The sequence below is a fragment of the Neophocaena asiaeorientalis genome, unplaced genomic scaffold (genome assembly GCF_003031525.2).
Source record: "Neophocaena asiaeorientalis asiaeorientalis breed wild unplaced genomic scaffold, Neophocaena_asiaeorientalis_V1.1 scaffold299, whole genome shotgun sequence".
Classification (NCBI taxonomy): Eukaryota; Metazoa; Chordata; class Mammalia; order Artiodactyla; family Phocoenidae; genus Neophocaena; species Neophocaena asiaeorientalis.
Genome location: NW_020172626.1, coordinates 505,365 through 530,015, shown reverse-complemented (window position 1 = coordinate 530,015; position 24,651 = coordinate 505,365). Strand labels below are relative to the sequence as shown.

The window sequence follows — 24,651 nt, the reverse complement described above, 5'->3', positions numbered from 1 at the left end:
AAGATTTTCAGAACCTTCCAATCATTACTATTTGATATTCTGAGCAAATCAACACTTACAAAGCACCACTGCTAAATACAATGTACATAATTAACATCAATGATTATAAAACTTATCATAAGTATGTTAGAAGAGCTTTCCTTTGTAAGCAATTTCTCCCATCAAGGAATTATTAAACATCTTAAAGAACATAATTTATATTCAAGAAGACAGTATACATGTCTTCTCACTAAAATTCACTCCCGGAAATATTAAGTGGTTTTCCTGGATTGAGCTGAGTCTTGAGGGAGGGAGAATCGCAGCAGAAAGAACAGCCTAGAATCTAAAAAAAAGGGTACAAATGAACTTATCTACAGAACAGAAACAGAGTGACAGATGTAGAAAACAAACTTATGGTTACCAGGGGGTGGTGGCAAGGAGGGACACCCTGGGAGACTGGGAATGACATATATATATACTACAATATATGAACTAGATAGCTAATAAGGACAGGGGACTCTATAGCCCAGGGAACTGTACTCAAGTCTTCTGTAATGGCCTATATGGGAAAAGGATCTAAAACACAGTGGATGTATGTATATATATAAGTGATTCACTGTGCTGTACACCTGAAGCTAACACAACACTGTAAATCAACTCTACTCCAATAAAATTTTTTTAAAAAGAAGAAGGAGAAGAAAAAGATCCTGAGAAAAGGCACTGAGTCAAGAATAACCTGGACGTTTGGGACCACAGGAGCAGTCAGTGTGAGCTTAGAATGAAAGTGGGTGAGAGAGACTGGAGAGCAAAGCAGAGGCAGGTTGTGAAGTCTCTGTGCGCTTTGCGTGAAGTCCTGAGTGTGAACCTTGCTATACACGCAAGAGGAAAAACATTTAAGAATTTTAAGCAGAGAAGTGACATGATCGCTCCCAACCCCCGCCTACACAGAGGATGGATCATCGGAGTTTAAGTCAAAAATCAAAATCACAGCAAGCATCCACTGCAACTTCCCAGGATGGAATTAACGTAGCTTTAATTATAAAGGGGAGAACGAGATCAAGTTTCTGATGTTTGATGATGGTGTTGACGGAAAGGCTCTAGTCTGCACTCAGGATCACTCCTGTGCCTTCGGACTCAGTGGCTGAGTAGACGGAGTTATTTAAATAAAGAGAGAATACAGAAGGTAAAGCAGCTTCAGAGAATAGATAAAAAGTTCAGTTGGGGATAATACTGGGTTTCTTAAGGTGCCAAAGGTGCATTTAGGTGGAGATGTTTAATAAACAATTAGATCTAGGCTATAGGACTCAAGAGATCTGGGCGGGAGAAAGAGATTTAGAAATCCCCAGCGAAGAGGGTCAATATGATTGTTTATGGAGAACAAGAAGGCAAAGAAGAGAAGAGAGTGCCAACAGTTCAGGGGTCAATAGATGAAGAGCTGGCAGAGGAGGGGTAGGAGAAAAATCTGAAAAGTACCATCTCAGAAATCAAGATAATGAACGTTTTAGGCCAACAGGAGCAGTCAGTTTAAACAAATGCAACAGAATATTCAATTAAGACAAGAACTCTCAATGTCCATTGTATTTTCCAGTTAAGTCCATGATTACTCTTATAAGACATGGGTTACTCTTGGAGACATGGGTAGGAGGTGGGAGGAGATGTCTATAGCCCTGGGCTAAAATTCAAATAGGAAGTGAGGAAGGGCCAGCCAAAATAAAGACCAGCATTTCAGGAAGTTTGGCAGGACAAAAATAAGTTCTGAGAGCATTACTCTAGAGCGAAGGGTCTCAATCTTTGACATGCATACAGATCACCTGAGGATCTTGTTAAAATACAGATTCTGATTCAGTAAGTCTTAGATGGGGCCTGAGATTCTGCATTTCTAACCAGCTCCCAGGTGATGCCAACGTTGTAGGTCTGTGGACCACATTCTGTGTAGCAAGGATCTAGAGAGGAAAATACGGGAAGAGGGAAGGTTTTGTATTTGCTGTTCAGTTTAAGACAGTTTTGTTTCTTTGTTTATTTCAATGAGAAACAACTGAGCATGTTTATAGCCTCTACTATAGTAATCCAGTGAAGAGAAACATTGAAAATTCTGGAATCGGGATATCTGACAGTGCAATACCCCAGAGGAGGTATCTGAAGGGGTGGACTCCAGAATATCTGTAGGGATATTAACCTTGAACTCCAGAGAGGAAAATGGAAGACCTCTTCCCCTAGACTAGGAGAAAAATTGGTGATGGTAAAACAGCCAACAACGTGTGCAAAAAAAAGGTGTGGGACTTGGATGCCTTCATACCTGGGAGCCTAAATATGTCTGTGAGGTGAAAAAGGAAGTCATCATGGGGGACAGGAGGCAATAATGAACAGAAAAAGAGACAGCTGATCAGACACATAAAAAGACTGCTGAGTAGTGACAGGGGCACAGTAAAAGATAAGACAGTGAATTGGGATGATACTAATTCCATATCCATGATAGATTTTTCCTAGCTGCTCAGGAGAAAAAGCAAAGAATGTAGTTAGGTTTATCCAAAGCTGAAATAAGGTGGCCTGGATGCACTTGAGGGATAAGCACAAGAGGACCCTGGATGCACCTGAGAGACAGGGATGAGAGGACCCTAACAATGCTGAGAAGAGTGATGGAAGTGCCCCACCACGGGGATAAAGCTGGCTAAGGAAGGAAGTGGCACTTTGAGGGAGAAAAGGAGAAGGATCCCGAGACTGGAGGTCCCAACGGAATTCTGTTTACCATTTTTTATTGAAGAAGCAACCAAATTTCAAAGCAACCAGATAAGAGACCCAAAAAAAGAGACTGTAGTCAGAAAATGGCATATTAGAATTGTAGATTCCACAGGTGAAAGTCCCATTATTGATATGCTCTAGTGTGTGACCATGGGAAAGGGCTGAAGAAGAAAAATGGGAAAGAAGTTTCTTTTTCTTATGGCAAAATTACAGTGCAAAAGGAAACCACAGACTGATACCATATTTAATATACACTCGAAAGGAAAAGCACATGAGTCTTTCTTTTACTCTTCAGGAGCAAAAAGCATAGTAACCAGAATTGGCCCTATCCTATGATTAAGTTCCCAAAATACAACCCTGCTCTCTAAAAGATACTGTGATAGGGAAACAGACACAGTTTGATTCACTTAGGTTTTCGGTTATTTCATAGTATCAATAATGTGACTGGCTCCTTTTTGGTTTAGTGAAAATGAAGGAGATATGTGATGTATCAAATATCCCATTTCGGTATGCAATGAATCCCATTTCAGTTTTATAATTTTAATGAGTTACTGGACACATTTTAAGTGTCTATTAATCTATGTGTTTTAAAATTCTGAGGGAAAAGACAAGTTTTGAAATAAGATTAATTTTTATCATACATACACTAATGAAAGCAATTTCATAATCTAATAGGGGTCTAGCTAGTATATTCTTGATAAATGTGATTCTGATAGCAATGTCCTCTCAAATTTTTCCAGTCTAATATTGGAGTGATCATGTTAAGATGCTCTGCAGTTCACGTATCTTAGTGATGAAAAGCATGTATGTCTCCTGTTAAGATAAACACATGGCTTCGTATGCTCAGTGATCCTTCTTGCTACAGCAGCAATTCATTTACTACGGTCAGCAATGTGGGATCTAACAGTTATTCCCTTAAATCACACTACTGTTAGCATAAAATTTAAAAGTACATATGTTAACAAGAGATATAAAAGGCTGATTTGCCTATCAAACAAAAAGAGAATAAAATATAAACATAAGTTTTGGGTCACATAAATTATTTAATTTAAAATGCATTTTATGCTTTATAAAATGCGTGGCTTATGAGAATAAAGTAATCATATAGCAAAAGACGTTATATAAAGGAAACAGATCATTCTTAAGCCCAAACACTCACATCTCTGAATTGCTGACAAAAATATACTAATTTGCCGTCAGAGAAAAATACAAAACCTTAAAGTCATTATATCCTTTGATTAAACTAAAGCATGCAGAAAAGCGAGACCGGGAAGCATCATTCTCTTATGAATTTTTAACAATGATAAATATGTCTTACAATTTGAAGAGCTTTTTTGAAAATATTGCTTTAGAAGTATACTATCATTGAGCTAATACAGTAGAAATACCAATGAGAAAATTCACAGCAACACGATTATGCATTTTTAAACATACTGTTTTTCAGCAGGGAGTATCCAAACCTGCTGGCAAGCTGGTTATCACACGGGTTGGATTTCTCACCTCTTCCCACCGCATGCACCACCGAAGGGCCGTATCCTCGGATCTGGAAGCCAAGTCCCTCCGCTGAATCTGGGATTTTCACTGTCCTAAAGCCAATCAAAAATAAGGTAAGATGATTTTAAAACACCACAGTTGGTTGAAACAATAGTTGTCCACACCTTTATTCAGTCCTTCAGTAAATGCGTATCATAGTCTCCCGTGTGAAAGACACTGGGCTGGACAAGCATGGTGGGTGCCCTTCCAGGGGCCCAGAGCAGGCACGCCACCCTGAGTTCCTCCACGGAACACAGTCGTTGTGCAGAATATCCTGAACAAAGGCTCTGGGGTCAGACAAACCTCACTTTGAATCTTGATTTAGTCACTTCATAGTTGGATAACTTGGAAAAACTCCTTAACTGAGCCAGTTTCCACGGAAAGATGATGATGTTAACATTACTTTGCAGGGTGTCAGTGGAGACGAAAAGAGAAAGCTCTGGTAAACTGCCCCGCTGTGAACTATGTAAATACTTAGTAAAATGGACGCTTCTCTCCTTAGTTTACTCTGACAAAGAAGGCATCAGTGCGCTGCAAAATCTCATCGTTAAAATTAATATAAAAGAAACACAGGGTTCACACGTTTCTACCTGTCGGGAACTTCAGCAAAGAGCGACAACAAAGAGCTGGTTTTAAAGAACAGATCTGTCAAACACAATATCAAAAGAATTTAACAAATATGATTAACTTTTGTGTTTATTCAGTGGAATTTTAAAAGGATAACACACCAAAAGGTAAACCAGAATAAGAAAAGCTATATTTTTTGTTTTTTGGTTTTTTTTGCAGTACGCGGGCCTCTCACTGTTGCGGCCTCTCCCGCTGTGGAGCACAGACTCCGCACGCGCAGGCCCAGCGGCCACGGCTCACAGGCCCAGCCACTCCGCGGCACGGGGGGTCCTCCTGGACTGGGGCACGAACCCGCGTCCCCTGCATCGGCAGGCAGACTCTCAACCACTGCGCCACCAGGGAAGCCCGAAAAGCTGTATTTTTAATGAATCCACATGGAAAAGAAGATGAAGAGATGGAGACCTTGAGTCAGCCGTCATGGCAAACCAGGGACGGATGTCCCACTGGTAGTAATCAACGAACTACTCCACGGAAGGAAGGCAGAAATCAGAAAGCAACCGTGAAAAGCAGAGAACACGAGACAAGACAGAACATCATAACAATAAAAATGAGTTTAAATAAACTGCCAGGGAGAGCAAAGACAAATGAATACAACCCAGTACATTTCGACGGATGGCCCGTGACGCCCCAGAAACAAGTGTTTTCCAAAAGACGATGAATTAATCATGAACTAAAAGTTGGCAGCACTTCAAGGGCACATTAGACAGAATCAGAAGTTAGGTACAACAGCACTTATTTGCAGTCTATGAAAGAGCAACACCGCATCTAGAAAACTCGAGAAAGCCATACACGGCCCTTAGGGCTGAACGCAGGGGCTGGCCCCGCAATTTAAAATATAACTCCGGGGCTTCCCTGGTGGCGCAGTGGTTGAGAGTCCGCCTGCCGATGCAGGGGACAGGGGTTCGTGCCCCAGTCCAGGAAGATCCCACGTGCCACGGAGCGGCTGGGCCCGTGAGCCACGGCCGCTGAGCCTGCGCGTCCGGAGCCTGTGCTCTGCAACGGGAGAGGCCACAACAGTGAGAGGCCCACGTACCGCAAAAAAAAAATAAATAAATAAATAAAATAAAATATAACCCCAGCAGGCATTCAGGCATTCCGTGATAGAAATGCAAACTGTCTGTTCTAGGGAAGCCTGAAAATGTTATTATAAATTAGATTACACACTATGAAGTGATCTGTATATTGGCAGCACAGAGGTTACGGAACTAATTCATCCTGTATCCTTAATTAAACACTTTGATGGATAAGGCTGTATCTGCTTTCTTTGAACATCACCTTGGCACTACTGTGTGTCAAAGGTACACTGGAAGATGGAAGACAGAACTGACTGAGGAAAAGAAAAGGGAATAAATACATCTTCTGAGCATGAAATCAAAAACAGAGGTAGCTCATGCTTCTCTATGCTACGAATGACAGTTCACTTTTGCTGAAATAACTTGGAGCTATCTGGCCATGGTGAATTATTGTTGCTTTTGGACTGCGAAAAATTCATAGTGAACTCTCAAAACTCTTTCTGAGTAAGGTCTTCTATCTTATATTGCTAAGCAAGGCTGATCTTACTCTAATCTTCAAGAAGATGATGATATTTTTTCTTAACAAAATTTATACAGAGCACCGTGAGATGCATTTTGTTCATAATACTGGGCTCTCTTCATAAAACGACCTTTGGAAAACATGTTCCCCTTCTGGGACCACTATATGATTAAAAGAAGAATTAAATTTATACAAGAGGAATGCTCATTTCCTGTAGGAAAGTAAGTGCACTAAATTATCTGCTACAACGCCTTCTGAAACATTCCTTGATGTTATCAAATGTAAAATACAGCTAGGTTCAAAAGAAAAATTCTGTTGTATTTACCCGTCGTATTTTGCCTTTTTCCCCCCAAACAGAATACTATATAAATTATAAGTAGCTATTATAAGAAAATATGAGAATGGTTTATAGGAATCATATGTTAGAATAAGGACATATGAAAGGAAAGGTTATAATACTTCAGACAAATTAAAAATAAAAAGGAAAAAATTGAGTACTCCATCCTCAAAACAGTTTTGAAATAAAATGTAAAATGTGCTCTTGATGTAATAAAGAAGCAGTGAAAAAAAATAAAATGAGAGAATAGATAAGCGTCACAGATAACATCACTGGAATACATACTATGTGTGGAACACCTGAATATGTTATTCTTTTCTTTTTTCTTGTTTAATGCTACCTTTCATAATGTACCCAGCACCTCATAGGTGCCCAATACATTTTACTTATTTATTTATTTATTTTAACATCTTTATTGGAGTATAATTGCTTTACAATGGTGTGTCAGTTTCTGCTGTATAACAAAGTGAATCAGCTATACATATACATATATCCCATATCTCCTCCCTCTTTCATCTCCCTCCCACCCTCCCTATCCCACCCCTCTAGGTGGACACAAAGCACCGAGCTGATCTCCCTGTGCTGTGTGGCTGCTTCCCACTAGCTATCTATTTTACATTTGGTAGTGTATATGTGTCCATGCCACTCTCTCACTTCGTCCCAGCAAACCTAGATTTGTTTAATATTCTTAGCACCTCTGTGACATAGGCACTCTTATTATCCCCATTTTTTATGGGTGAGTTTGTTGAAGCAACACAATTAGCAAGCAAATGGTGAAAGAGAGGCTTGAACCTGGACGGGAGATATCGGGTTTCAGATACTGTGCGGCAAACATGGACGGAAGAGAGTCAAAAGACCCAGGTTCCAACCCTGCTCATCTAGCAATTAATTCTAGGACTGAGGATCTGCCCCTTTCTATTCAGTATTAAAGCTGATGACTTCAAAGTCCTCTAAACTGAAATGTCTATGATCAGTGAAAAGTATTTGCTGGGTTAAATCAGGGGCAAGGGGCCATGGAGAGGGCCTTTAGTTTACTAATGATCGCTTTGGAATACTACTGCCTCAGTCCTTTCCAGTCTGTCCTTTACCTTTTAAATGCCCTCAAATTGTCCAGAGCTTGGCAACTAGATAGCCTCATCCTAGATAGGGTTGGAGAAAGGGTGACTAATAGATCATAATTAGGTTTAGAGAGAAAACACTGTCATGGTTATTTGCTGCCCGCATCTCAAAGTCTTCCTAAATTACTAACTTTAATGAGTCCCTCTCACTCCTTCAGACCCCTTGGTAAGCTGTGGGCAGAAGCTAAAGCCTCTACCTCGATGACACCGCAGAATCTAGCCCGTTACATTGCACTTTAACTCTTAAGATAAATGATGGACCCAGCTATTGCTGAAAATATATACTAAGGTAGGGAAGAATGCTATACCACGTATACTTAGAATATTTTTATAAGTAGTTAAAATAAACCTTTTTGTTTCTGAAGTGGTAACCTTCATTTATCTTCAAATTAATGAAGTTGCTTATTACTATTAAAATAATACACTTCAATTTTAAAGAGTAATATTGATATAATCATAGTACATTAAGACATTATGCTAAGCACTTTATGTATATTCTCTCAATTAAGAAATCAGTTAAACAAATCATGGAAATCTAATACAGGAACACGAGACCATCAATGATTTGCAGACAGAAAGCTAATGTTTTCCAAGTATATCCATAATATCTTGTTAATTTTTTTCAGCCCCCCCAGATCATTAATCACGTTCCCATTTTATAAATACCTGATTGTATGTACGTGTGTCAATACTTAGAAAAATCAACTAGCACTGAATTTCAAAAAAATAACAATGGTCATTTATGGATAATATGATTATAAGAAAATGTCTTCCTTTAGAAAAACCTGTACTCACTAACTTTTCTATAATAAACGTAAGTTTTTTTTCTAATCATAGGTAGGTAGACATATTTTTTTAACATAATGGACATATTACTAAGTACATGAAAGCATGGAAGTGTCTGTCACCCAGGTTTGATCCCACCTCCTGTGAACATTTAATCGTAAATGGTATCATAGTCCCTGAAATTCTTAGAGCTGAATATGGCAGAATAAAGTTTCCATTGCCAAGTGTCCCACTAGTTTTCTTCACTCATAATCAAACTCAACCCAACCCAGCCCAGAAAAATTGGGGCATCAAAAGGAAAATATTATTCTGTTGAAACTACCTGATTTAAGTAGCAAGCATTTAACCATCATAAGCAACGTATTTTTTCCCATTATCTACAGACCGGTATCAGTGATGTTGGTGACGTTTAAATGTGCCAAGCAGTGAGATGCTTAATTCCAGATGTTCACTCTTAACTTTTCTATTTTATTCACCTATGTCTAATTTTTTTAAAAACCGCACATAAGTTATACAACTTACTCTCTTGGCTTTGTGCTCACAAGAACTCTTAGAGGTTTTCTGCTATTCAAGCATGATTTCAGGAAGCAATCCACTTCATTGAAAGGTCTCATAAAAACCAGGTCACCATTAATAGCAAAAATCTTTTTCCCAACTTCCATGCCAGCCATCTAGGAGAGAAACAACAACAACAAAAATCAAATTTTATTTTAATAAGGAACCTATTTTTTCACAGAATTAGAATCTGAAAGGGTCTAGAACTTAGAGATTTTGACATTTTAACACATCAGCAATGTATTCACACAATGTCACAATACAGAACTGTGGAAGAGATAACACAGTTATTCTCTTTGACCTACTTTTAAATTTGATCACCCATCTCTACTGAAATTCTCCTCCCTCCCTCCCTCCAGGACTTAACACTGTACTTCTCCTGTAACCCTTTTTTCTGTTGTATTTTTTAGTTCTTATTTCATCCTTTTAACTACAGTCAAACCCCAGGTTAAGTTTTTGCCTGTGTTTTCCATCTATATCCAAATAACTGAGAGAGTTTCAACCTCTATACAGACATGGATAACAACCAAATATACATCTCTAGCCTGACATAGCATAGGGGACCACAGGGCAGGAGAGAGAAATGGCCTGGAACCAAGGAAGAGCTCCAACAGGCACAGATCACAAGATGCTGGAAAGATGACAAGGAAGACATTATCTCTCCACGCCAACCAGGCCAATCTTCTTAACCAACCCTACTGCCTGTAAACTATATACTGTTTTGGTTACCAGCCAAATGACGAAAACCCGGGAGAGGGCATTTTATTGGTGGCAGAGTCAGATGAAGCTGGGCTCCAAGAACACCCTCTGAAAATGACTGGGGAAAACATTTCCTCATCATAGAAAATAATAAAAAACAGTCATTTGTTGGCCAGGCCCACCAACAGAGTATGGGCTGAGCAGAGTTATTTTGTTTGAAATTAATATGCTGTACATAGAGCTTTGTCTTGCACGAGGTTGGTAAAAGACAGAGACCTTGGGCGCCAGCAAATAGGGTAAGTGACAGTTTGCTACTAACTTTAAACAGGCTCAAAGTTAAAAGCCACGCTTCATTCATTTTCTCATTCTTTATTAAAAATTTATAAATTGAGACATTTGCTTGAGGATTAAGCATTTTATAAGCCAGGCAGAGGTAGGAATACTTTTAACCTGACATACTTGGGATATAACATTAGAAGGCACGTTCCATGAGGGCAGAGAACTTTGTTTTGTTCACTGCTGTGTTACCAGAGCCTAGAACACTGCTAATCACATAACAGGCACTAAATAAATATTTCTGAATGAATGAATGATCAGGAGATTCCTTTGTTTAAAAGTCTGGTACGGTGAGAGTACATTAATCAATTTATCGGCATTAACCCAATAAGAAAATAAACGAAAGCATGTGCTTTACTCATGGAAATTGTGCTTAAATAAGACAATCAAAAGTGATAGGAAAATAGAAGATACAGCCCTAGATTTAATGGAAGAATCATGTGACATACACAATACAGTCCCACCCTATGCAGTCTCCACAGGGCTGCAGGCTAGAATCAGACATGGAATAAGCCACCTGGTCTCCTAGGAGGTCGACAGTTCAAGCTGTAGATCTCTACAATACCTCCTCCCACTAGCCTTAAGTACCCAGACAACCTCTGTCACAAACCCAACAGTATTTAAAAGAACCTCAGAATAAGATTATTCAGAAACATTATTTTCCATAAAGATACTAAGAGGCTGATTTCACTTTGTGTAAAACTTTTATGTTTGTATGTTACGGACAAAGTTAAATAAAAATGCTAATTTACATTACCTCAGCATTAGACCCCTTTTCTACCAACTTTATTATTGGAACTTTATTTTTGTCTTCTAACCCAAAACCATAGCTGCCTTCATTGGATTTAATCTGAAATGCAAAATATTAACACTATTAATAAAACAACTATGAAAAAACTTACAAATCAAACAGAATGAAATAATATGTTGCATCACTGTCAAACATGTTTATGTAATCTCCTGTTAATGTCTAAGCAAGAAGAAAACCTGCAGAGCACAGTAACAAACTTACCAATAATGATTTGGCTATAACATTTTCTACAACTTTTAAATCATGTTTCATCAGTCGATGTTTCATATTTGATCCTTCCATTTCCTCATCAGCAAAAAAGCGGAAAAGTAAGGGTTCGTCTTTGAATTCACTTTTTTCAAGGACTATGGAAACAGAGAGAGATTCAAACTGTTTCAATTACCCCCAAATTGACCTCAGTTTCCATACTGACAGACCCTTCAGACCCCTAAATTAATACCCTGTCCCATTACCTAGAACAAGTTACATTCACAAATATCCCAATAACCCTTTTTTATTTCTTTCTATAATTTCAAGCCAATGTTTCCTTTAGATTACTATTACCTAAATAATTTTGAATTTTTAAAATAAGTAATATTTTTTTCATTGTTAACTTTTTTTCTTAACCAAGTCTGCCACCTTTCCAGATTAAAACCCAACTTTAAGTCAAAGATTATATTGAGTCCAAAAATGTATGCAGTTCAAAACACAGAAACCTACAGTGTTTCAAATTTGTGGTAAACATTTTAAGTAAAAACACAAAAACATTTCTGTTTTCAATATCCTGCACAATTATGGGAAAATTCAAATGGGTTAACTGTTGCCCTTACGTGTGTGAGCAATTCCCACTGTGGTTGCTTTTATTCCAACCCTTCAAACCAGAAAGATGTCTTCTGGGTGAAAAGTGATTTTAGTTCCCACTAATTCCTAGTTCTTTTCTGTAAAAACATTATTCTCAAATAACCTTATTTCTGCAAAGGTCAGTTTCTTCCCTTTTATCTGAACATTAATATTTCCCCCCAAAGTCCCTAAGCTTCCTGGCAAGCTCTCATGATATAAGGTATATGTTTTGTTAGCCTTTTTAAAAATAAAGCTAAATACTAATAGAAAGAATTTGTACTCAGTGAGGACCTGACAACTGTCAAAGTGTCTTAAAAGAGAAATCTTCTCTATTTCTCCTTATCTACCCTTATACCCTAAAACTTACTTGTTGAGACAGGTTGAATCACTGAGTCAGGGATCTAAGATCTGCAGTCCCAGGGCACAGAAGAATTTCAGGCTTTATCATAAGACAGACCGGGAGCTCAAATTCCAAGTCTGGGACTGATTCTGAGTGAAACACTAGGAAAGTTACTTAAACTCCTTGAACTTCAGTTTCCTCACCCGTAAAATGCAGGCAGTAAAACCTTCTTCATAATGTTGGATGAAACTAAAATGAGGTAATAAGTGTAAATAACTTGGCTTATAGTAGGCAACCAAAAATGACAGCTTTTGATTTCATTATTTTAACGGAGGTCCAAATCACAATTGTTGACTAGTTGTATGTACGAACTGACCTTTGAATGAAGGACTGGTTGGCAACGTGAGTTAACAAATGAAACTACCAACCACAAATTAAAAGGTAACACAAGTTGTACGTGACAAGAGAAATGAGGATATAATTGAGATCGAGTTAGGTCTTGCCTACATGACCTAAGCAGTTTCCCAAAACTCACATGGTGTTTCTGCTACTACTGTTTTCCTCCACCAAATAGTCAGTCTAAAGGCAGGGAGAGAGAACATCAGTAAGGCCAGGAATGAGTGGAACTAGCTGTGCTTTACTGACAGAGACTTTCGTAGGGAAAACCTTTATTGTAACTCAATATTAAAAAAAAAATATTTAGATAAAATTGCTGCTTGTTGATACTTTAAAAAGAAAAATAATCAAAACCTTTGAAGGTTGATATTATAGTTTTAATCCCCTATAATGATGTCATTCCTTCCATTCCATTGTTGGCTCTTCAAAGACAGATATTTCCCCTATCACAACTCATACAGTGGTCCAGAGATACTAGAATGTTACGGAATTCCCAAAGGAATATACGATAACCAAGGATGCTCTCAAAATCGCTGTTAACTTTTGCTGTACTTCTTTTCTTTGGAAAGAGGTAACAACTTTGAGTATAATTGACAAATAGGTACAAGACCTATCAAATATACACATATGCAAATATTAACAATGAAGAGAGATTGTTTGGGTTTATGGAATCTATAAGATGGTATGAATAGAGAGGGAAAACTAAGTCTCATTATTTTTGTAAATTGAAGGGAAATGAAGTCATCAAACAAGAAAGAAATTCAATCTTTAATTAGTAGCCAAAAAGAAACAGATTTTTTCCCAGAGATTTATAATTTTGTTCTCTGAGATAATTTTGAAAGCATTTTTCTAAAAATAACAATAAATGTTCAGATTAAATGCTCTCATTTAATCATTCTAATATATACTGGCATTCAAAAAAGAAAACATGGGTCTGACCTAAAATAGTTTCAAAGAGATATATCAGCTTTTTTTTTTTTTTTTTTTTAAAAATTTTTCCCCAATATTCATTTTTTTTTTTTTTTTTTTTTAGAAACTTCTAGCTCAAGCTGTTGCTTTTTTGGGATCAGTCGAGAAAAACAGAAGAGAAGTAATGGCAACTGGTAGATAAGAGTCGTAAGACACAGCAAAGGCACCAAAGCAACATTGAATGCAGACGTGGTGACCCAAGAGGGACACGTGGCAAGACCCAGACAGTCTTGCTGGTTTGTCTCTAGATGACTTCCCTGGAACACTGAGACACTCCCAGCGTCCTAACAAAACAAAACAGCGAAATACATCTGTAAGCTTCCACAATAACAATCCCTACCGTGGTGCATAAATCCATTGTCACAGAGTCCAACGCCAAATATCATTGCCTCTTCTCTGGTGCGGCAATCCCCCTGTTAACCACAAAAGCCCTGTACAAGTTAATAGGCAACTGAAGATTCTGCTGCATCTAAACCACGATTGACATTTCAGCACCGTACTGACAAAGCCATTCATACATTAGGACAGACGCTGCTTTCATAAGGCCACGATCCATCTAAGGCTTATAAAACATTCACTTGATTATGAAAATATCTTCTTCTGACATTACATAAAAAATAAAGATTTCATACTTCTTGAGAAAAATCATGTCTTATTTAAAAGGAAAAATACACAGGTAACTAAAATGTATTGCTACCACAAATGATCCCTTTCTCTTATGTCTTTGACCTTATATCGCAATTATGTATCAAGGAAATATCCTACATATTGAAAACTCACTAAATAAAACTTGCTAAGTAAAAATTATTATGCGTGATCTCAGCTATCACCTCCCTTCCACAAAATGGCCTTGCTCTTTAAGTACCCCCAAAGAAACCTACTAATCTAGGGTGACTCGTAAGACCCTAAGAGTGTGTTGTTCAGTGAAGTCAGCAAATGCAAGCTTCTCTATCTTGCCAAAAAAAAAAATCAGCTCATATAACTGATCCCCAAAAGAAAGCCCAATGCAAACTTTTGTTATGATTTTTATCTAGAAAACGTCTATTTTATTCATTTAAGTATGAATTCATATACAGTCTGCCCTCTGTCACCACGGGTTCAGCATCTGAAGATTCAACCAACCACGGATCAAAATTATTCAGAGAAAAAAAATCCAGAAAGTTCCAAAAAGCAAAGCTTGAATTGCAGGACCAGACACTGTTTACACAGTATTTACATTACATCAGGTATTATAAGTAATCTTGAGATTACTTAAAGTACATGGGAGGTTATTTGCAAATACTACTCTATTTTATGTAAGGGACTTGAGCATCTGTGGATTTTGGTATCTTCAGGGGTCCTGGAACCAATCCCTCGTAGATCCCAAGAGGGCCGACTGCATATGAATATATATGTGTATATGTATGTACATGTGTCTATATGTCATGACGGTTGTATGTTTTACGCTTTAAGAAGTGCTTTCTTACATATTATCTCATTTTTCCTAGTCCTATGTTTTAGCTCTTAGGTACAATACTCTACCAAATCCATCCCCTCTTCTCTCTGGCTTCTATTTCATTTCTATCTCAACACCCTAACCCAGTGTTTCTTCATTTCACTTCTAAATTGCCATAATTTTTTCCTGTACTTTCTCTAACTTATTGCCTTTATAGAATTAAGCTTCCTTACACAGGAATATCACGTTCCAAAACTTTACACTGACTCTTTTTTAATAATCGTAAAATATCAAAATTTTCTGTTGGGCTTTCCAGGCCTCCCATAATCCTAACTTCATTCTACCCCTCCAGCCTCATTTTCTAAAGGTGGGGTCACCTTCACTCTTGTCAAGCTGGCCCCCCCAATTGTCACCCTTCACACATTTAAATTCTACCTATCTGTCTATCAAGGACCAAAACAAGTGTCACCTCATGCTGTGACAACTCCACCCCTCGCTAATCCTGTTAACTAACAAGACATGTATAATCTGTATCTTTGGACAACGCATCTGTGCCCTTTTCAAAATATAGCTGTTACGTAACTTTTACGAATTCACTCAAAAGATTTTTTTTTCTGCCACAAAGTGTGCCAAGTGCTACAGAGAGTAAAGCACTCAAACAAAAAATACTTCCCTGCCCTCCAGCAATTCAAATCTGGTGAAGAACTTAGTCACTTAAAATATGGTATATAAGAAGTACCATCATCCAAAAGCTATCAGATCTAGACTATACTCCAAACAACACATAGACTATCACACTGGAGTCAGTTCTCTATTTGGTCCCCTTAAGCTCTCCAAGTCAACTCAGTGTCCCGGTCAATGCTAGAAATTAAGTTTTATTATCACTTGAGAGCCTTGGTGGAAAGAGAACCTTACTTTTAAAATATCTCTTTTCCATCTTAGATTAAGAACTGTAACTTATCCTTCTCTTATCACACCATTACCATGTCTTTCTTTTCACAGCCAGCCCATATTGTCCGAATCTGAAGCTAGAGTTAATCAGGTCTGATACGTACATTTGGATACGTTTTACACCATCAGAATCATAAAGCTTAAGTGACAGAGAAGAGCTGACATATACAGCTAGTCCAGTAAGCAGAAAACAGCTGTGAAAATAAAATCTAGAGAGATTAAGTGACTCAATCAAGTTTGCAGAACTGCTTATCAGCAGAACTGTCATCAGACACCAGATTACCTGAATCCCAGTCCACTTCAATTTCTATTATGTACAATTTCTACAGATGCTGTCATAACAGACCACTAGGAAAAGCTGAAGAAAAAAAGAATTGCAACTTGGTCCGTTTTTTGAGCAACTTATTTTAGCCTTCTAATATTCACACTTGGAAAGTAAACGTGCCAAAAAGGAAAAAAAAAAAAAAAGTTGATAACTGACTTCCTGAGTCAGAACTTTAAATATTTATTCAACATCAGCTTTTGCTTCAAAAAAACTTTCTTCAGTTTTCCCATATAATCAGCATATAGTACAAGAATTCATGTGAATTCTGGAACAGTTTAATTTCTAGATGAAATTCCAACTCTGTTACCAAACACAGAACCAATCCCAATGACACACACTGACCATAGTGTTATAAAAGGCTCTCACACTAGTAAACCCCCTGGACATAGGAATTTGGGTTTTATCAAAAAAGAACTGTTTGATTTAATCTAAGATCTTAATTTCTAGATAAAATAAATCTAAGTGCCATAAAATGCAAAAATAGGTGGTCTTGGATAGTGTAGAAGTTAATATTAAAAATAAAAATCTCAAAATGTATGTGCACAGATGAATCAAATGGGAATTAACCGTTAATATCTGAAACAAAAAATAAACATTTCTATGACTGAGCATCAAACGTTATTATCCACTTGCAACAAAGGAGGTAGGCTAATTTCTTCAATAACAGAAAAGTAAATTGACTCAAATATCCAAATGTAATGAGAACATTTCAACCAAGCAATATCCCCTTTCTCAAAATAGTAAGTTCTGTCAAAGTGGATATCAGTTTTCTTAGCCTTTTCTTTAATCCCTGGAAAACATTTGACTATTTATTACTTGATCTAGTACAATAAAACATTTAAATAAATTTATATTTGAATATCTATTATGATGGGCTAGATGCCTTGAGTTGCAAATAACGTTTTCTCAATACCAGCTATCAGCTCCCACATTCTAAGAAGCAGAACAAAAATCACAGCAAGTTTTATACTTTCCTATTTACAGTGTATGCAGATGGATACTCTATTTTTGGGGGGGGGAGGGGAGTGACGCTTGAGAGTGGGCCCGTGGGGAGGGGTAAATATTTTGTGATGCTGTCTACCTATGGGCTTATAAAGTTTACAGCTGCATTAGGAGGACAAGCATTACCATTAGCATGAAAAGCAGGGCAGATCTCAGTTGCAAAAGCTTCTAGCCATACACATAGGGCAATACGTAAATGATACATCTTACCGCATTCACCCATTCACCCTCCCCTGTTCACACTAATTGGAAATTTCAATCCATTTCAGAGAAGTAAAGCTCATATTATCAAAACACAATTATTATCTAACAGAGAAGAAGGCACAGGGAGATTAGAATATAACCTGCTAGGACTAAAAACCAGATACCTTAAAACAAATCAGTGAACAAAACATACAAGTAATTTTAGTACATGCACATTTATTTAAATTATACTTCGTTTCTTGATGGATCTCAGGTGATATTTTTGAATCCAGAAACACCTTCCTCTTGAAAGACAATACTGCATAAAAATCAAGTCTGGGACTCTGAAGTCAGATGATCCAGGTTCAAATCCTAACTCTGCTTCATTTTAGCTGTATGAACTTGGTCAAGTTATTTCACTGTCTCATTGGCAAGTGGGAGTTTTAAAAAGTACCTAAATCACTTCAAAGTCTAAAGCAGCAATGAATGTAACTCAGTAACTTCTATTTGTCTATTTACCTGTGCAATTAACCAGTCTATCAGCTTGTTGGCCATAACCACAGATTTGTAGGTTCTTAAGTGGTAATCTTTATCTCTATAAAGGAAAGAGAAAGAAAAAACATTAAGCAAGAGGACAAGTAAGCACAAGGAACCATTTCATTTCGTATCAGTGTGCAACAGAAGAGTTTACTCAATGTAATTTGAATTGACTGTCCCACTTATGTGTAAATAAGACAGCTTTACAAGGCGTACACACCTGAAAACTCCCTTCACCAACTCACACCAGAAGAAGAAACCCACAAGGATACCAAAACAGGACATTTTTCTTTCACATTTTCCTATCTCCAAACTGATTGTTAATGTTATGTTACCTGGTAATAACTTGGCTAGAAATACAATAGCTCATTAGTAAAAGAATAATAAAATAGAATTCCCTCCCTTTAAATCAAGATAGAGTCTACGAAAAATCTCAAAGTACGGGAAATAAAGCAACCCCTTGTATTTCTGCTCCTAAGTTCTCCAGGAAGGCAGGATTTGCCCCAGAGGATTATTCATTAGGCTCAGCTGTAGTGGGAGACCTGAGGCCTGTCTTGAGGGAAACACACCGAGAACCTCGTGATTCATTTTCTCTGATCAGAGCACGGACTCAGCCACGCTGCATCCCCAGGCAGCCCCGGGAATCCTGGCTCTCCACAGCAGACTCTCCTTTCTGCAGACTTCCCAGTTCTGAGAAACGTTTCAAAGTCTAGTTAGATACCAACAAAGTGCTCATGGTCAGAATAAGGTCCCAAGGGTGGAAACCTGTAATTCATTTACTTTGCAGGTTTGCAGGCCTGGATCAAAATGGAGTGAGAAAACGACAGTCTTTTCAACATGTCCAAAAAATCCAAACTGCAATCAACTTGGCGTGACAAAAAATTACTGGCTATATTCATGGTTCTTTAGCTTCTGTCAGTAGTTTACAATTAATATTGACATGATTTCATCCATTTTCATAAAAAGCTCCCTGAAACATGAATGAAATTTCTGAGAGTTCAACAGTGAATGAACTAGTTAGCCAGTAATCAAGAGCATATTTTTAAAAATCTTTTTAAGTCTACCTCCCTACTTCTGATACCTCATCACCCATTTCATCTTGGTTTCCATGTGTCAATAAGAAGGACAGAGGAGTCTTTTATAGACCACACGTGGGTCTGTGGATTCTTCACCCAAGTCATTTTTCTTTTCATAAGCTGAGTTCACACATGACTATCGTACATTCCATCTGTTTTATGGGGTTTTTTCTCGTAAATTTACCTTGCACAACTCATAAACCATCGTCATTTCTAGCCAAAGAACAATTCCTTCTTATCAGCTCTTTCAGAATGTAACTTTCTTGATAAGAAATCCCACATGGCTAAAATATATTTTCAGAACACATTTTCTCACATGTGAAACCTACATATACATACACGTGTGGCCTGAAAAAATTATCCAGTATCCTTTTCTATTAGTTTAGCAGAACAAAACCTTAAGTATCAAACCATCTTTTAGCATTACATTATCCAACATATTCACAGAGTGCCTGTGCCAGGAATATAGCAGACAATCAACGAATGTTGGTTCCTTTCACCTCTTTTTACTTTGTGAAGCCTGCTTGTGAAAGTGGACAGGGCATTTTCAGGAGTAATAGGTAAAATTCTGTCTTCTCCTTCGGGACCTGCAGTGTGGGCATTCCAACGCTTACCAGCAACTTTTGGAATCTTTTTTTTTTTTAAGCTCTGCATTTTCTTGGAATTGGAAAGCAGAGTGAAAAACAGAAACACTGTCCATCAAACGTTTGGATTCTACAGCCACGACTGAAAAGCCTCTATATTCATTTTAGAAATAGTATGCTCATTTTTCTGTTCCGAAAAGTATGTTTTAGTCAATAAACTCCAAATGATATCTGGCCGTCTGAAATTAGTTTTACATTACATTACATCCTACCAGTTAGTGTATACGAGTGCATATTACAAAAGTACTGATGATCTCTATTAGTAATCATAACACAGAACTCAGTTTCCTGCTGTTTTTCTAAAGAGATAAACTGCAAATGAATCCTGATTTCTCTTTAAAAAACAAAAAGGCACCTCTTCTGAAGTTAAAACATGGTACAGAAAAAAAATGAGAAAATTATAATTATTAACTCCAAATCAATTCTTAATTTTCAAGTGCAAAATTTTTTCTTTGGATAAAAGATGATTTAAAAAATATTGTGAAATAAAATACATATCCAAGATTTGATTACACAGTCTAATGAAAAAAATTAGTATACAAATAACCATAATGGTAAATATTTATAGTAAACAGTATTTTGAAATCCTCTACCAACCAGCCAACTATTATTTATTAAATATTAACTGAAGGTGGATCATTTCAAAATCAAGCCTGTAATTTACTATGAATTAATGGCAAATAATATTAGAAATCAGAATAAAAAGAGTAGAAGAAATGGTATAATTAGAGCCTCAGAAAATTCAGAAATATTTTCAGATAAATTGTGACTTAATCTTTAAAAGTAAAATTTTCACTTTGGGAAGAAAAACAAAATAAGTTAAGTTGCAGCTTAATAATATTTATCTAATATGCAATATAAATATTTCCATTTAACCTCCCAGAACTTAGAAACTAGACTCACCTTATCACTGGAGTAAACAGACTATGAAGACGGCAATATAATCGTACGCCCTATTGTAAGACAAAAATATGTCAAAAGCAAGTAAGATCACTCAAAGGACAAACCGATGAAATTTTGAATAAAACAGATTCACTGTCAACATGCTGAAATCATTACCCTATTATTCAAATGATACATTACATCATAAAAATAATATAACTTAAATCTTTAAAAACAGGATTAAATTGTGCTATGAATTTTTCATATACATATGACATATACATACACAGAGGACTTTTAAAACTATTTTCTTAAAATATAAAATTTCGAGATATAATGTAAACAGAATATAAATCTATGTAGTGGTCCATCATACTACTTGATCATTACATGTCAATATAAATTTTGTCAAGTGTACAAAGAAAACTGATATTACATAAATTTTATGTATTTATCTTTTTGTTAAATTTATTCAAGTATCATGACCACTTGTCGCTACATGTGAAACAGTTTTCAACAGATATAATCTTCTGAGTTATGCAACTACACTATTCCCTTTTAGAATTAGATAAAGAGAATAAAAACAATGATCTAACATTCTAATTCTTAAAATAGCAAGAAAAAAATCAAGAGGTTTGCTTACGTACGTCATGTAAAAATTTTCTATACCGGCAGAATTATTTTAAGTCTCTCTACAAGATTTTATCTTGCTGAAGATAAGAATATAACGACAACACAAATTCTTTTATTGATAAAAGGTTATGGGAGAGGTTGTTACCTTTGAAATCACATCCTGCATCTCATTTCTTGGATAAAAGGTTCCATCGTCATAGCGAAATCGATATAACATCTGTTCTGGTTTGAATTGATGTTTATCCGTAACTAAGAACATAAGAACAGTATGTTAAAATCCTGACAATCTAAAAACTGGCAGATAAAAAACATATTCCCAAATACTGAAACTTTTAGTTTTATCAAAAGCTTTCATTTTCCTAACATAGTAATGCTAATCCAGTATTTTGATAGTAAGATTCATGATAAGATTTTGTTATATATAATATAGTTACAACTTCCATGTAATGACTGAAGAACTAAATTAAGGTTAGCCACATTTAGGTAGCATAGCGTATGCATTTGTGCGTGTGTGTAGTGATTTACACTTAAATAAAATAGACGAGTTTGTGTTTTCTATTTCTTCACAATGCCACAAAGTCAAGCAAAAAGTGCCCTTCGAATAGCAGATACTCCAACTAGTGGGTTATAATTTGATTCTCAGCCCCAGAAGTGAATTTTAGCATTTATCTGTCTTATCCCACAGCGATCAGGCCAAGACCACACATATACCAATCTTGACCATTTATCCTGTGTTTAGATCTTCAGAGTAGATTAGATAAATTCAGTATGTAACTGATTCCAAAATTTTAACAGTTTTCTTACACTGACAAATGCTTTTCTTACACGTCACTTAATTTTTTTTTTCCTCAGTGGAAAATGAGAGTGGTCAACCTTCACTTCCATCCTTAAGATAAGACTTTCTATTCATAAAGACTCCTACTAAACTTTCTCTCAAGTTTCCTTTTTTTCTAGGTAGTCTGATAAAAAAAAAAAAAACTGTTCTAGAAAGGAAAGACCTCAAATTAAATCTCAAAGAGTTTACATTTAAATGTTTTATTTACAGGGAACGAAAAATTTGCAGAAGAGATGATTTTTGTAATCGGCTCTATTTTCATGATTACATAGAAGACTTTGACCTTTACTTTTTGCTAAAAATGTTGAAGGAGGAGAAAAATCTGTCAGAATTCTCATGAACTACATTGGTGAATCCAGAAGAAAGCCAAGAGACTTGTAACACACACACACACACACACACACACACATATACACACACACACACACGTGCGCGCGCATATGCAAAGTTTCAGCAATTTCACCCTCATCTATCCAAACCAAATGCATGGCTTGCAGCCATAAAACTGAGACAGGCTTGCTGCCAAAAAGGGATAGACAACACAACTTTTGGCATCTTTTTTCCAGATTAAGCCAAAAAGAAAAAAAAGCATATGTGAAAGAAAAATAAAATCGGAAGAAATATTTTGAAATCCTACGGCATGTTTCAAGACCAGTTATTTATTTCTCCTCTGCAATCTACCTATTCCCATTTTTATCCCTTAAGATTCATTGAAATCAGTTATTATATTGATGTTCCAAAATTCAAGGAAACTTGGGCCCAAAGGTATCTTGCCACAATAAAAGAAGTGGTGGTTCAACCTGTTCAAAACGGAATGCTTCACTGTAAGGTAAACTCTTGCGACTTTGCTAATGAACCTTGGGCTAATCTGCAACTCTACGCTGTTGCCTTGGAAAAACAGTGAATAGCTCTGCATACAAATCCACTCCCCCAACTTCTCGAGCACGGAAAATGGGTTTATAACCTTTATGAGAAAGGTTGCTGAATGACATCTTTTAAACAACTCTGTGATGCTGGATATTACCAGGGATGTACTGGTAAATGATGAACAGCTTGCTCTCTAGTGTTGTGGAAGAAGGAGCACTGATGTGTAACATTCGTCAGTTTCCACGGTATCAAATACTCCCACGCTGGCCAATTTCCAGCTACCAAAATAAAGTCACTGAACACAGAATGAGATGTACAGTGACACACTATTATTTAGTATTTCCATCATACAAAAATAACAGACATAAGTAACACCAAGACCACAGATAACAATAAAAGGTAGTAAAATAATTAGGAAGTGATGAGTTCTAAGGATATAGTACCTTTGTTTATAATTTAGGTACTTATATGTTTATATAATTTAATTTTAATAATAGCTGTGCTTAACTACAGGCTTGCAATTTTTTTAAACATTTAATCACCAGCTCTCTACAGCTTTGACCAGCCAACTTCAGCACACCACTGGCTATAATGAATGAGCTCTCTGAATTCCCACATAAGCACTTATAATGTAAATAATAAAGCCAGACAAGAAGAACATTATCAACATATCACAGAGAAAGCATATGCTGCCTCAGCCCAAGAATTCCCAGTACAGCAAGGCTTTGCCCCTGATGAAGTTCTCAACAATATCTGCAATGTGAATAATAGCATTAAGTCAACTTTTTTTTTTTTTGCTGGCTCTTTATAAAACAGATGGCTCATTCAACTTTATTTTAGGAATTCTATTTTCACTAAAATGCAGCTGGAACCACATACTAATGAAACTAGCCTGCCTGGCCCATATTTCTTCATTCTAATAAAATTATTAACGTGAAATTGCATAATATGTTCTCTTATCCTAGGCTTGGGAGAATCTCTATTAGTTAACTTTGGACACTAAAAAAAAAAAAGGTTACTTCCAGCAACAAAAGTTCTGTATACCAAATCGGACATTACAACTGATCAGATCCTGGTAACAGTAACAGCACAGGCCACTAAAATCAAACTGTGACCAACAGGACTTTTCATACAGTGTACTCAGTGCTAAATTTCTCAGAAAAAGAGTTAAGCAGGTTATAAATATCATTGTTCAAAAAGATTTCAATTCTTTTAAGTGAAATAATAAACTGTTCTTGAATTTGAAATTTCAGAATAAATTTTAATACAGAATTTACTACTTTCTTTTCAAAATTGTATTATTGGAAAAGGTGGTGTCTGAGGAAGGGGAGGAAAGTTGATTAGGACTAAAATTCTGATATCCGTTCCAAAAAAAAAAATCTTATGCTGTTGAATTTTTCTCTTTTAAGAGGAGGCAATTAAAATATTTTGAGACATATGTTAACAAAATAAGTAAGGGTGGTTCTCTCTGTGATTCCTTCCAGATCTTTCAGCATTCCTGAACTGAAAAGGTCAGACTCTAGAGTACTATGTTCATGAAGAGATTGAATAAATATTATTCCACCTCCACTTTGTACTAACTTAAAATTGACTTGAATGTGTCTGCCTAGCTACGCATGTCTTCAGGGAAAGTAACAACAGTTTTGTTATTGTAAAGTAAGTAAAATTCCACCCATAATAGTTGTCTTCAATTTTCAGAACCTA

General features: G+C 36.5%; 1 protein-coding gene across 2 annotated transcripts in view; it reads right to left on the bottom strand.

Annotated features, from left to right (window-relative positions):
- The window catches only part of PREX2 (phosphatidylinositol-3,4,5-trisphosphate dependent Rac exchange factor 2), a 207,302-nt gene that overhangs the window by 138,066 nt on the left and 44,585 nt on the right, over nt 1-24,651 (bottom strand). For both annotated transcript variants that reach the window (XM_024739018.1, XM_024739017.1), the window contains exons 11-18: nt 21,391-21,494; nt 20,634-20,683; nt 17,993-18,068; nt 13,918-13,990; nt 11,255-11,397; nt 11,000-11,092; nt 9,175-9,323; nt 4,219-4,304 (exon numbers count right to left, since the gene is read on the bottom strand). In XM_024739018.1, coding sequence (XP_024594786.1) covers nt 4,219-4,304; nt 9,175-9,323; nt 11,000-11,092; nt 11,255-11,397; nt 13,918-13,990; nt 17,993-18,068; nt 20,634-20,683; nt 21,391-21,494 — 774 coding nt within the window. The remainder of the gene's footprint in view (nt 1-4,218; nt 4,305-9,174; nt 9,324-10,999; nt 11,093-11,254; nt 11,398-13,917; nt 13,991-17,992; nt 18,069-20,633; nt 20,684-21,390; nt 21,495-24,651) is intronic.